At 40.8% G+C, this 14,260-nt stretch overlaps 1 protein-coding gene across 10 annotated transcripts in view; it reads right to left on the reverse strand.

Annotated features, from left to right (window-relative positions):
- Positions 1-14,260, reverse strand: part of LOC310890191 (dymeclin) — a 205,751-nt gene that overhangs the window by 134,141 nt on the left and 57,350 nt on the right. For all 10 annotated transcript variants that reach the window (XM_083818890.1, XM_083818897.1, XM_083818891.1 and 7 more), the window contains one exon: positions 106-288. In XM_083818890.1, the coding sequence (XP_083675016.1) occupies positions 106-288 (183 nt within the window). The remainder of the gene's footprint in view (positions 1-105; positions 289-14,260) is intronic.

Below are 14,260 nucleotides of genomic sequence, written 5' to 3' on the forward strand. Positions count from 1 at the left end.
CTTGCTAGACAGAAAATAAATTTTGTAAGGGGAATCTCCAAGTAGTTACAGCAACTTAATGCTTCTTTTTCATCACTTCATGCTTAGAAGTAAGAACATACAAACCTTGGGTGTTCTTGAAGGACATAATAGCTTGCCTGTAGGGGTTCGGTGTATCCGGAGCATCAGTCAGATTAGCTAAGACCAGGAGAAGCAACAGACTCTGATTAGCTAGAGGGGAGCACTGCTCCAGCTGCGGCGTTGGTTTACTCCCCACTCCACCTAACGTGAAGACTGTCCACAGGCCAGCTGCAGAGAAGAAGGCAAAAGGGATAAACAACGTTATGCGTGTTCAAGTTTTAACGAACAAACCCCCCCTTAGAGAGAAATATCTGACACACAGGTTCATGGAAGAATTAAAAAACGCTTCGCCCCTGTACCATGAGAACAAGTCCTGGCTACCCGATTTCTCAAAATGAAAATTTCACAGCACTGGCTGCAGAGAGGCAGGAATTGAAAGATCATTGAAAATTTCAATGGAAAGACTATTGGAAGTTCAAGAAAATTAAGTCACAGGAAGACGTGAAAAGGCGCGCAGAAGAGACGTGAAACAGGAGTGTGTATTTGAATGGGTGAACCTTAAACACAAAGCAGCCCCTGGCTGAAGGATTCACGTAGCACCCCTGAAAATGCAAATATACTGAGAGGAAAAAGAGCTTGTACGTTGCCCCTTTAATAAAAATGGCTTGCTGTGTTATGCAGCATTTTTCTGATGTATTCTAATTTTCATAACCTCAGCATTTTAGGCACGAGACAGTAACAAATACTAACACTGCTTAAAAGAGAACATCCAGATCGAGTCCTTTGTGCTTATCTCACAACTGCAGCGATACACAACGGATACATGTGCAGCTCAACAATACACATCTAACAAAGCCCCAAAGCTCCGTTTATTTTACACCTGCAAACGTTTATTAGGTACGAAGATGCAAATAGCTAATTATTCCATACCAGCTCAGTTATTTGCTTAATAACTACAGTAAAAATGTGTGTTAAACCCCCCCCCCCCTTTATCTAGATGAATATATATGGTACATACACAGCTCCAGTATTAAGGCTGCACCTGAAGGCAGCTCATTTAATCTCTCATTGTTGTACCGTTTAAACTTTGATGTTTGAGCCCAAAATGCATGTAATTCACGAGGCTGAATTACACAGGGGAAAAGAAGAGAAGCACCAAAACTGAAGTAGCAATGCTGCAGACAACGGGGAAAAAAAAATAATCAGGGAAAAGCACAGAATTATCCCCCATGACTGTGGTCGTACATGAGAAATTCAGCTTCAACCAGGGCTCCTACCTTCATCAGGTCTGGGCTCCTGGGACATTCCCTTGTGATAAGGAGCAGCCCCTCTCAGACACATTGGATTAAATTTATCACCAAACGCCCGCTTAACGCGTTTCTTGGAATTTTATGGCAGGTTCGGATCATTTCATCAAATAAGTAGAGCCTTACTGAGTCAAAGTCTTTAAGTACACAGCTCAACAACAGGAAATAATCTCGACTTGAAAATTCTTATTTTTCATTCATGTCAAAAGTCAAAATTAATTATAACGTACTTTCTTACAGAAAGAAAAATTAAAGCGGTTGACTTTCCAATCTCCTACTCTTCCAGATTCAAGTTGCACTATTTGAATGGAAAACATAAAAGAATTTCAAGTGCTCTTAGCCCTACAAAATTTCAAAACAGCCAAATATTTTTTTCTCAAATACAATTATATAGTCAGATTTTGTAATAAACCAACACCCCCTTCACCAACACAGTTGCAAGGCAATTACTGTCATGTCAAAGACAAAGGAACTAATGCTATTCACTGTTAAGCAGCTTGGAGGACTTCTTATAATAAAAAGCACTATAATTAGAGCCTTCTCTTAAAAATTTCATGTTGCTTTAATAGCCCTTTATGACCACGTTTTTGTTCTATTGTCCTCAAATCAGAAGGAGGCCAAACAAAAATGTTGACCATAAAGTTCGCTTTTCAACTCGTGATTTCTCCAGATATGTAACATGCGAAGCAATTCATGAAGAGATCAAAAACAAACCAAAAAACCCTATATATTTACCATATATTTATCATTGTCATTTGTTAAATGAATTCAAATTTAGCACACTTCTTCTCCAAGTTTTGTATAACTCTCAACTAAGCCAGCTTTTCAGTTTTCCACCGCCCCACCCTTCTGTGGTTGGCATCTGCCATTACTACACCTTTCCTCAATATTTAGGAAAAGAGGGAGACGGCCAAAGCACTGCCAAGTAAGCTGAATCTTCCACCAGGGAGAATGAGGTCATTATGACCGAGAAGGATCTGCACGTTGATATATGACCCAAGTCACCTCTTGAAGTTCTGTCTCTTGCTGGCAAGTGCAGCCCTCCAGAAAATCAATCCCATGCTAACCCGCATTTCGGTTCCAAAATGCGACGTCAGATTAGGTGCTACGTGTTGGTTGGAGTACCCAGTTCTACTCAACTTGAGACATTTCTAAGGCAAATACTACTTCTAATCACGATTAAGTTTAGCAGATTAAGGTGCTAAACAGGTAAGAGACTTAACAGTCGATGCTCCTACTTCTGAAGGCTCTCGATATTTGAAGTATCACATTGCTACACTTGTGTCTTTTTTTCCATTTATGCAAATTTCAAATTTAAGTTACATAAACACTGAAAAAGCTCTGCATGACCAAATACTGCCTTTCTGGTGCCAGTTATAACCCTAATGAAGTTAACCTGTAACCTTGAAACACCCTTCAACTTTTAGGTATACATTTCATGTACCCAATTTACCATTTCCTGCAAAATATTTGTAATCCATTTTTAATCGCCATTCTCTAACAGCTTTATTTGTTTACTCATTTCCACGGGGAACCACATTACTAGATTATATATTTTTTTGGTCAATTAGAGCAACATTAACATTTTGCCAATTATTCCTGGCAAATACGGAGGTCCTTTGAGAAGAGGGAACACGGTGCTTTTAGTTTCAAAAGCAGAATGAACAGCTCCATTTTCCATTCTCTTCCTCAGAACTACACACCACGTATATATTTTTTCCCCCTATTCATACAATTCTGTGTAAGACACAGCAGGTAAAGCAAGCAGAAGTGGTCCAGTACTCCCTAGTCCAGTACTTCAGGTGCCATCAAAGTTGTCGCTGAAGTATTTCCTAAGTCAACAAACCAACAAAATCAACCCTTTTGAGTTTCTTTCAAGATTCTAAAATCAACTCCTACCTTCAGAGATCTCCGACAGCTACAACCGAACAATATGAAGCAATATTTTCATGTGGTTCCTACCAGGATAAACGAAAACCTCATTTTAAGAGCGAGGTACAACTTTTGCAATAGAGAACCCAAGAGCTGCTCTAAGATGGCTAGAAACACTTTTCATAGCCGTGCAAACAAGACGGGGATTTTAATCTAGTTTGACAGTCTGTGGAACAACACTTAATGGCAAAATGAAGTTATGACACATTCATCAAAAAAAGGAACCGTCTTTCCCCAGACTATTATTTAATGTAAATAGAACGAGGCAGAAATCTCAGCCTAATGCTCTGCTCTCTGCTACGCAAAAACAGGAAGAAACGAATAAGGTTCGTGTTTGTACCTACTCGGAGAACAGTTTAAATGCACTTATACTTTCATGGGACTAAAGAAAATTTTAACAGCTTGATTTTGAAGAAGGTTTTCAAACCAAAAGACAGGTAAGAGCACAGACAGTGCTTAAAAAGTACTCAGCAAAAAGCATTGAAATTAATAGCCAACTTCTAGCAATGCATACAATTATTTTAAGTTAGCATATCAACAAACTGCGAGCTATACCTAATTTGTGAGCTCTCTTGGGATATATGTTGGACCACTTGCACTTCTTGAACAAAATACACCTTATTCCAAATTCAGTATGAAGACCTATGAGCTCTCTGAGAGCATTAAATTAACACGGAGGAAATATGTTACTTATTTCAAAGCGTTTTTCTGGAAAAAGTTTTTTTTTTTTTTTTAAATAAGAGTTGCAAAATGCAGTCATACTCATTACATACATTATCATCCTGTCAATGAATTTGATTGCTTTTGAAACTCTTTCGTTGAGTGCCAAGCTTCACCCACAAAGACTTCTCCATGAGCGGCCCCAGATTAACGTGGCAAGCCCAGGCTGCTTTTGAGAGCAAAGATAACGAAGGCAAAGAGAAAAAAGTAAGAATTTTGACCACGAAGCTTCGAAATATCTTGATCTCTTACTGTCATTTTAACATTTCCAAAATTTACAAACCTGCTCCTTCGTTCCAAAACGGAAGACACAACCTGACCTCACAGGAGGTGTCCCTGCCCACTGCAGGGGTTGGACCTGGGGATCTTGAAGGACCCCTTCCAAACTCCAACCATTCCGTGATTTTGACTATCCCTGTTCCAGGAGTCTGCAGATCAAGCCCTAGCTCCATACCTCGATACCATCATGAACTTCTTCCACCAAAACTAGCGAATGAAGTATCATTCAAAACCACTGCAATTAGCATTTCACCCTTATTATGACCAAGCAGCCGCTCTGGGAACTTGAGAGGTTTTCTTTTTTTATCTTTTTCTTTTTTTTCTTTTTTTTTATTAAATGTTTATTATGTGTGTCACATTTCTTAAGTCAATTCAATGATTCTCACATTGTGGTCTGATGAACGCTTTCTGGTGGCCCACAGAGAGCTGGCAGTTCACGTTGTGCTGGCTCCTGTCCTTGTTTCCAGCTGCTACATTGTGTTAGAAGAAAGCTAAAAATACATAAATACTTTCCTACGATTACTTTTCCATGTAAGCAATTTCTCAAGTTGCCACGGGGATGTTATGTAATAACGAATGGGAGAGGAAAAAGTGGTCCATGGAATCATGAACGGGAGAGGCTGGATCAGCGAGGCAACTGCTGCACGAAGATGGAGCTCACATTATGTCTCAAGTCATTTCATGTTTTAGAAGCACATCCTTAAACAACTCAGGGCTTTAGTTAAGAAGCTTAAACTCTTAATTGTGAGGGACATCAGGTATACTTACAGAGTTGATGCTCTCATAGTCATTTATGCTCGTTTTAGAAAAGTCCCATTACAAGTTTTTGGAAGACTCGGTACAGTAAGAGACTAACAAAGCCAAAATATAGGAAATATGGAATAATTTTTCTATGGTTAATAAACTTGCATGCTAATATTCCAACAACCTTAAACTCATAACGAACACAGACACACTGACGTAAACACAACCTACAAGCTCAGACTGACAAAGTGGATCTGATTGCACTAAATTTGTAGGCAGGAAAATTATAAAAACTCAGAAGCATAAAAATTGCAATTCCTAAATATTGCAATATCTTTTTTTCTTGACTTCAGCTGACACAAGTTTGGTTTTTTTTGTTAGTTTTATGATAGATTTTTTTTAAACATTATACCAAGGTAATGCACATGTCTTTTTTTTTTTTTTTTTTTTAATTTTCAGCAATATTTTTCCTGCTCTCTACTGTCTGGCGTATGACTAACTGAATTAATACAGGTTAGCTTGCAACACAGAAGGACAGACATTTTAAAGCCAGCATGAAAGGTTAGTTTGTGGGAGACTGGCAAAATAAATTCACATTTTAAATACAGGTAGGCTAGCTTGTTTTTAAGTCATCAGCAGGCTGCAGCAAGAGTTCACGCGTGGGTGATACTAATTTGAAAGCATGCCTGCAGTGCTGTTAAGCGTTTTGAGACAACAGCTACGTCCAGCCCATTCTGCTTGGGATATTGGGATTGCAAAAGCACATATAACAGAGTAAATGTGATCAGTCGAAACAGCACATTGAGGCTTAAAAACCTGTCCTGACCCAGAATTATCACGTAGTCCTAGGCATAAAGCCCTGTGCAAGACCAAAGTCACACTCCTCTCACCAATTTACTGAGCGGATTCCTATAGCCTTTTTTCAAATGGTGTTAAATTCCTAAATTCTATACGAAAATGACTCCATTGCTATAAAAAGACTGAAAGCGTGTTTTGGGTGACATCTTCGAAGTGCTCTTAAAAAACCATTTGGGAAGCTGTTTTAAAAATAAGTTATTTTCGCATCAAATCGGTGCAACAGAACTAACGAGACTGGCTCATTGAAACACACGACTGAATGCAGCTTGTTTGCTTGAGGTTTTGCATACCTAATAACGTTATCCTAAACGGGACAAGTATTTCATCCTACTTGCCAAGAAAGGCAGAAGGCAGTGATTTCTGTTAAGCCAAGATCTGAAACGCAAATTCTGCTGCCTGCCCCTCACCTCATCCCGCCTCTCCAGGAATAGCCCAGGTGTATGTGTGCACATTGGGTTTTTTTAAAAAGCATCCCAGGCACCTGATTTTTGCCCGTCTCCTTCCTCCCCTATGGTTCCCAGCAATGCTGCCACAGCTTGGGGAAGCTGCAAGGAGCAGCTGAGCCGTTGGAGCTACTGGAAAGAGGCAGCAGAGCATCAGTTTACATTTATTTCATGACTGAAAGGCTTTCCCTCACTCTGCATTTTTTAATTTTTAACCTGGCTGTACCGAAAACTGTGACTCTTGCCACGGAGCCCTGCATAACTGAGCTTTTTTTTTTTTTTAATTTTATCTCCAAACAAACTCTATCTGAAAGCTGCACTACCAAGAAGCACCAACATGTCTGAGGAGGCTGAGGCTGTGATGTCACTAACACATTTTGGAAGCAGTCTTTCAGGAAATGAATCATGGAAGCAAGTGAAATGAGAAGATGGATTAGGTAACCGCGTTCATCCCCTACCCATGCAAAAGTGTTCCCTCCAGTACATTTTGTTATTTTATCCAGTCTAATTTTAAGGGACTAGTAATGGAGCTTGAACCACATCCTCTGGGAAGAGTGTTCCATAATCTAATAAACCTCAACGTTAAGATTTTTTTTCTCCCCTAATATTCAGCCTAAGTATTCCTTGGTTCGACTTCACCCATTTATTCCTATAAGTGGTTCTATGTAATACCATAAAACATTTCTTCCCAGTTCAGTGTTTACTGCCTTTAAATAAAAAGGCACAGTCATCTGCCTCCTTTGTTGCCTAGCCAAATTATATACACAGATTTTTTCTTTCATTTCTCTTTTTTACCGCGCTTCCTGCGTTTAATCCCAGCTCTGACACTTTGCGACCTCTCGCATGTCACTGCAGCGAGAAAAGGCTACAAATGCTAAATTACAGCAATTTAATAACAAACGAGCATATTCCTTATTCACTACAAAAAATATTTTCAATTATATATTCTCTTCTTTGTCACCAGATCTCAGGAGTTCTCTTACTGTGACACCTAAAACAATACAGGCTTCTTTTCATTTCGAGAGCCCTATTTGCCATTAGACTGCCTAACCTTTACGTGTTGAAATGCAAAATAAGACGACTACCTTCTCTCTCCAGTACAAAGCTCGATTACAGAGCTGTCAAAGCTTTCGACAACACGGCTGTACCAGGAGCACATCGAGAAGTTATGCACCGAACAGTCTCAGATGCGGCTTTCTTCTGCACACAGACACTGAAGAAGAGGATCGCTTTGTTAGCTAGCAACTGAAGAGGTTTTTGGTTATCTGTAAGGCAAACCTGAGGCTTAGGCATATCTGGTGAAGGACACCTTGAGGAATTAACAAAGTAAATTACACACCACGCTCCTAAATCAAGTCTATAACGTTGCCAACTAAAGCTGGAAGCCACTGTAATAAAATCATTAATTCACTTCAGCCAATACACTCAAAAAAAAAAAAGCTACAGAAAGAGAACAACTTGAACAAGGAAGGAAACATTCACATATTTTCCTTAGCTCCACTGAACTGGGAGTCACAGGACTTGAATTGAGTTCTGTTTGTTTTACGGCAGTAAGAGAATGAAAAACTTCCAGGACAGACGGGATGTCAGAGCCACCGCTTAATGCACTGCACATCTTCTTGGCCCGTTGCTGGAAGCAACTACTTCAGCTCCTCCAGACACAGGCGATACAATTTGTGATGGAAGGATATATCTGCTGCGAATCTCAAGACTGTCCTCTATTCCTGAAGCTGCAAACGTGACCCAAATACAAAAATATGAAGGTTTTCTGGTAGTATGTAAGAACACAATACCACAGTGTTGTGACTATTTGAAACGTGGGAAACCGAATGCAAGTTAGAAGAGGGTGAGAGAGAGGAAAACATATGAGAAATGTGGGAAAAACTGCAATCAACCCAGAGTCAGATTCAATTTTACAACTGTCTGACTCAATCAGCTCTCAGCCTTGGAACAGCAAACCTCAAGCCAGCAACAAACTCACAGAGAGATGTTGAAAAGGAGCTCTTGGTTGATTTTATTTATTATTTTACTTTAAATAGAAATCTCCTTTGGCTTTTGCCCAGCGTACTGTCCTGGTACTTGGTTGTTGTGGTGGTTCGGTCAGAATAGGAGGGAGCACTGTGAGTGCATGCAATCCCACTGGCAAATCGGTACCATTTTCTGTCAACATAATCAGACACAATTGAGGACAGAAACAAACATGGGAAAACGCTCAAATAATATCCTGGCAAAACGAGAGCGGCGTTTCTTTGCAGCAGGGATTTTGACAACGAAACGATCGAGCTAGTCCACTGAAAAAAAAACTACTACCACGACCAAAGCGATGCCTCAAAGAAACCAGACGAAGAGGATGGAAAAGGCCAAAGTTCTAGAAGTTGAGCAGAAAGAAAGAAATAATTTCTCAAAGCATAAGATCATCGGATGATTCAGGGATATTCCAGTAAATGTTTTTAAGATGTCTACATGCTTGAAGAGGAGGTGTTTCGAATTAACAAGAATCCCTTTAAACCTAGGGGCTTGCACTTGGCACGTGTTTTAAACGACAGAAATGCTAGTTTTGCTTACCAATATGAAATCTAGTTTTACTGACACAAAAACAGCAATTCAGGCACTTGTCAGCTGTACATGACATTTGTTATTTCTTTTGCAGTGAAGTCGCTAGGTACTTACCAGCAATCTGAGCTACTTTTGCATAAGGAAAGCATGTATCTGTTTTCAAGAGCTTGTTACAGCAATATATAAAGTACCAGGAAGAATATGAAGCCTGAAGAAACCGATAGGAAACCAAACGGATTAAGTAATTATGATTGGTATATACTATATAATAGTTAAGGACAATCAAGGAATGTACAGTGTAATCCATCAAGGTGAACTTAAGATACTGGTCTAGCTATAAACAGCTCAAATATTTTGACAGAAGATGTTAATGTCTTTTTTTTTTCTTGGAAAACAACCCACAACCATCACACACACACTAGACAGTAATGCTTATGCAGCCATGTTGATGGTGAGCAGAGAAACAACGTCCCAAGGAAGAGCGATCCACGTTGTAAGTTTGGAGAGGGCATAATGTTAGGGCAATATTTTAAGAGATCTCCAGAAAATGAAAAGATGACAAGTCTTTGAAGGGTCTGGTGTCCGAAAGTGCTCCAGAAACCCTACTCAGGTACTTCCAGGAGAAACTCTCTCCCACTTATGCAATGCAGGAGAAGTTAGGAATTCTCAAGTACTGATCTTGGTATAACAAAGTATGAACCATAAGAAAATTGGAGCTGTTGACCGCCAGACATTTCTGGAAGTTTGATTGCTATTTACAGGAGAGCCGCAGCCAAAAGTTTTAAAACAGCTCCTAGCTTACTACGAAACACTCTCTGAATTTACCCTGATTACCTTGTCCTCAGATTATTTTTGGTTTGCTGTGCACTCCTAGAACTGCAGGTATTCGTTATCACAAATAGATGCGCACCTTGATTAACCTCTTTCTGAGGCAGAAGGGAAATTTTTGGAAGTCCACCTAACGACAGGGAGGTTTGACAGCCTCCAGAACAGAACTGCCAGCATGAATTCCTGTCCACGGCCAGAAGGCCAAGCATTAATATATATATATTTTTGGTAATAGATATATTACCTATATTTTATAGTTTTAATATATACATATCTAAATATTATAAATACAACATAACATATAGTGCATGTTTATATATAAATGAAGCATGAAGTAGTATTAATTTACAAATACACATTCGTAGCACATGCTTAAAAGCTTTTTTTTTTTTAATCACACCCTGGAGAAGAATGCGCATGAACAGAGTAGTTTACAAGCAACTCCTAACCCCTTCTAAGCGATAATTCAGGGTGCCTGAAAACTAGAAAAATGTAGAGGCTGGCCAATGAGACCAGCCAACGCACGTTAACTGTTAGCACTGCCCAAGACATGCCCTGCACACACTCTGAGCAGGACTGGCAATGACGTGCAGGTCACCTCTGAGCTTCAGGATGGCCCTCAGCCATCCTCCCGCATGCAGGTGTGCATCTCACTCACCTGCAGCACTTGTGCCATCGCGGCTGACCGAAGCGCTCAGACGCAGCTCACGTCCGTTTGCAAGACGTAAACCTGTAAACGTGCACGTTTTCTCCAAGGACAAGTGCTTCTCCTACAGGCCAACTGCCGGTATTCCAAGTCGAGTGGGCTCTGCTGAACTTCAAACACCACGTAAGACTTAACATGAAAAATGTGCTGTTCGGTTACCGGAACAAACAGTAACAAAAGCTTGTGACACTTCCCATTCTTCTCCTACCACAAGGCAGATCCGTTCTAATCACGAATCGCAAAATACACAAGAGCTCCTATGGTGACACAGATGTTCACAATTTTGGGAAGCTGCAAAAATTATGGTTGTCCATGCTGCGCTTCAGTTCACTTCTATTTGTTTATGCAGATGACAGTAGCACTTAGAGGCATCAATTTTTTTTTTTGGTCTCAGATGATATAACCATAAATAACGAGCCTCAAACTTTCCTTTTGACTGACGATTGTTATTTCATGGATCCTCGGGTTTCTCGGGTAAGTTGTACTAAGCAGGGTATATAATACCTAATGGTTTCGAAGCAGTATGCTCACAACTTCATCCCTACAAAAGGGGGAAAAGGAGGAGAAACCCTGCCACTGATGGAAGCGACCTGTAATGTCGCTAGACAGATCCAGGCATCTAACAGCTGACTTTTCCACACCAGTTAAGAGTTTTGTATCACTTAGCAAGTTTACCGCGCTGCTCTAATGGACATGTTGTAATCGCAGGCACTTCTCTCAAAAATGAACCCAAGTTTCCTATGTGAGACATGAGAAAATGAGGAGCACGAGTGAGTTATTCCCTCCATCCCATCGCTGAACTAAATCTCAACAGCTAAGCCTCAGCATCTTCAACCTCTCTGCCTGACCCTTGTTTCTGAAAAGGCTTGTTTAAGCTCCTTAGACACTGCCACTTCTCCCTGACACACACATGCAGTAAACATGGTTTTTAATCCTATTTTTTTGTCCCTATTTTTGCTCTAAGCCACAATACTTCGTATGAAGTAAGTTCCTCTCCCATGCTACCTGCCGCACCCAGCAGGAGAAAGCCCCCAAGTGTTCATTCTCTTGCTTGAAACCGTGGCATCCACCAGCAATTGGACGAAGCAACTGCAGGGAAGGTCCCACTGAGCCCCCTGCTCCCCCCCTGCATCCTGGAACGAGCTCACAGCGTTCCCTCAGGGGTGCCGCAACCCAAACCTCGCTGGCACGATGCTCCGTGGAACGCGCTTCATGAAAACTATGTTCAGACCAACTTTGCTGCCAGTTTTCAAACAAGTTTCTGCTTAATGTATGCAAAGAGCGAGTTTCAGAACCTTGCAGCTTGGCCAGATTTAGTAAATTTTAACAGGGATTGCAAATGTCACATCTTTGTCCATGGTTTCTCTCCCCTAACCCCCCTCCCAAATCTCAAGAGCCCGTTCCAAGGCATGAAGACTCAAACTCCTCAATAAAACAGATGTAAGAATTCAGCATTGGTTAAACAACATTTTTCCCTAACCTCATTCTCAAAAACAGAAGAACTGTTTTCAATCAAAGCAGTGCCAAAAAATAAAATAAAAATCAGCCTAGGGAAGATACTCAGCATGAAAAGTTTCATCACAAACAACTGAAGTTTGAAAAAGGAGCAATTGAACATTGGATTTCACTACACAAAGTGCTACGTAGGCGCATCTACAGGCATCAATACCAGCTCCAACCATATGAAAACATAATAAAAACGGTACTTTTAATGAGAAAGCACTGAGAAAAAACGGTAGCCTTGAAGAATTAAGTCCTGTCCCTAAAACAGGGGTACCCATAGGTAAACCAGGGCAAAATTTTTCAGCATCTAAATGAGCAGAAAATGGCACCTCAGTTGGAAGAATCCCGCCTCTCTGCTCACCCTTAAAAAGCAGGGCATTAAAAATTACTGACAACGTTAATGAGCTGTTTTATGTTAGCACCTGCCCTTTGGCTTCGTTCTCTGCCCTGAAATCGTGGCCAGAGGCATCAGAGAGGAACAAGTTCTTGTCACCAGACACCACGGTTGGATGCAACCCAACAAAATGGAGCTGCAACGCGTGATACCCTCTCTATTCAGAGTCCTCTTATGCATCTATTACCTATTTAAGTTGCTTGTCTTTTGAGTCGATGGCCAGTGCAAAGGGAATGGTGCTGGGCAAGGCTTCGATGCATCAGATCCTCTAACTACAAAAATACAGCTCTATTGGGGGAGAAAAAAAACTGATTAAGCATTAACTCTGCCTCTATATTTTTATTTTTTTTTTAAACAAAAATCGGAAGTTCACATTTCAATTATATAGAAATGTGTGCTAACATTCAACTACCCCATAAAAAGACAATTACATACTACATACTAATAAAGTTTTATAGTTTATGTTAAACTACTCTATAGCATGAAACAGATAAAAGATCTCCATTTGCCCCAGTGTGAGGAGCTACATTTCAAGGTGCTTTATTTTGTTTCTAGTATACATGGGGAGTTCCAGGAAGTTTTGTCTTCGGCACCCAAAACTTTGTCCTGCAGGGCAAGGGATTTCTTTAGGCTTTTCCTGCTCATAAAGATTTCATAATAGTGCCAACCCATAAACCATAGGGCCTTTGGTCTCTGGGAGCACGATCAGGAAAGATAGAAGACACTTGCGGAGAGTTCTCAATGTTGGCATGTAAGATTGGTCTATGCCAATGTTTGAGAAAGTCAAATTATTAATATAACTTTTGAAAGTAACTTAGAATATACTATACCTCATTCCGCACAAGACTAACCTGGGCGTTAAAAGGCTGGCTTGAGCTGCAGCATTGCCCTGGAGGGTGACACACGACTGCGCTCCAAAACTACATAACCAAGCTTTGTAGACCCTCAGCATCAGCAGCTATCACTTTTGCAGAGCCATCCTTTGTAGACCCTTCAGCGTCAGCAGCTACCACTTTCGCAGAGCCATCCTGTTTGGCCTAACCTGCTTCTCAGTAGTTCAATTAGAATATTTTAAGATTTTTTTGTGAAAACGTTTCTGCTATCCCCTCTACTCACTCCGCATTTGCACCACTATCGCTCGGCTAACTGCAGGCAAAATTACGACCCAATGCTGTTGCCAAGCTGCTCGGTACGTACGCTTGCTGCCCCGAGCCAGCTGCAGCCCAGGGAACCGTCAGGGTGAATCAGAGGAGCGGATCTGGCGACGGAGCCCTGCACGCCGTTGGCACCAGCGAGGCTAGCCCGAGGCTCCAGGCTCCGAGCCTTGGCACGACGGCTTCCTGGCTGCCTGGACACACGTCGCAGCCTCCCGGCAATCCTCTCCTTCTCCCTCCTGCTTGGCTGCTCTCAACCTCCTATAATCACCATTATTGAGGTCGGTTGATTATACGGTTGCATAAATACGGTTGCTTAAATACTCCTATACTAAAATATTCAACGGTATTTGCACCTATCAAAATTCCAGTTGATCTAATTGCGTTTTACATTAATTACTCCATTACAGGGGTTCTTCAAGAACACCGACAGCACACTTCCTCAGAAGGGAAAAATTGATATTGATTGCCTGTGTCTTCAACTCGACTTAGCAAAACAAAGAATTACTATGAGCAAGACTAGACAAAAGGAGACATGCATATGCTGTACGTACATCATCTAAAACCATCTGAAACGATTTCAGTTAAGTGGGAATCTTCCACAAGTTATCACACGCAAGCAGTATGTTTTATTAACCTTGAAGCGAGGCCCAGCAGTTAAATCATGAGGATAAAGATCAGGACACTGGAATTTTACTCTGAGTTGTAATGTCAACTCATTGTGTAATTTTAGTCAAGCTGCGAGTATGTTATTTCCTCTATTTCCCCTATCTGTA

This window comes from Anser anser (genome assembly GCF_964211835.1).
Source record: "Anser anser genome assembly, chromosome: Z".
Lineage (NCBI taxonomy): Eukaryota > Metazoa > Chordata > Aves > Anseriformes > Anatidae > Anser > Anser anser.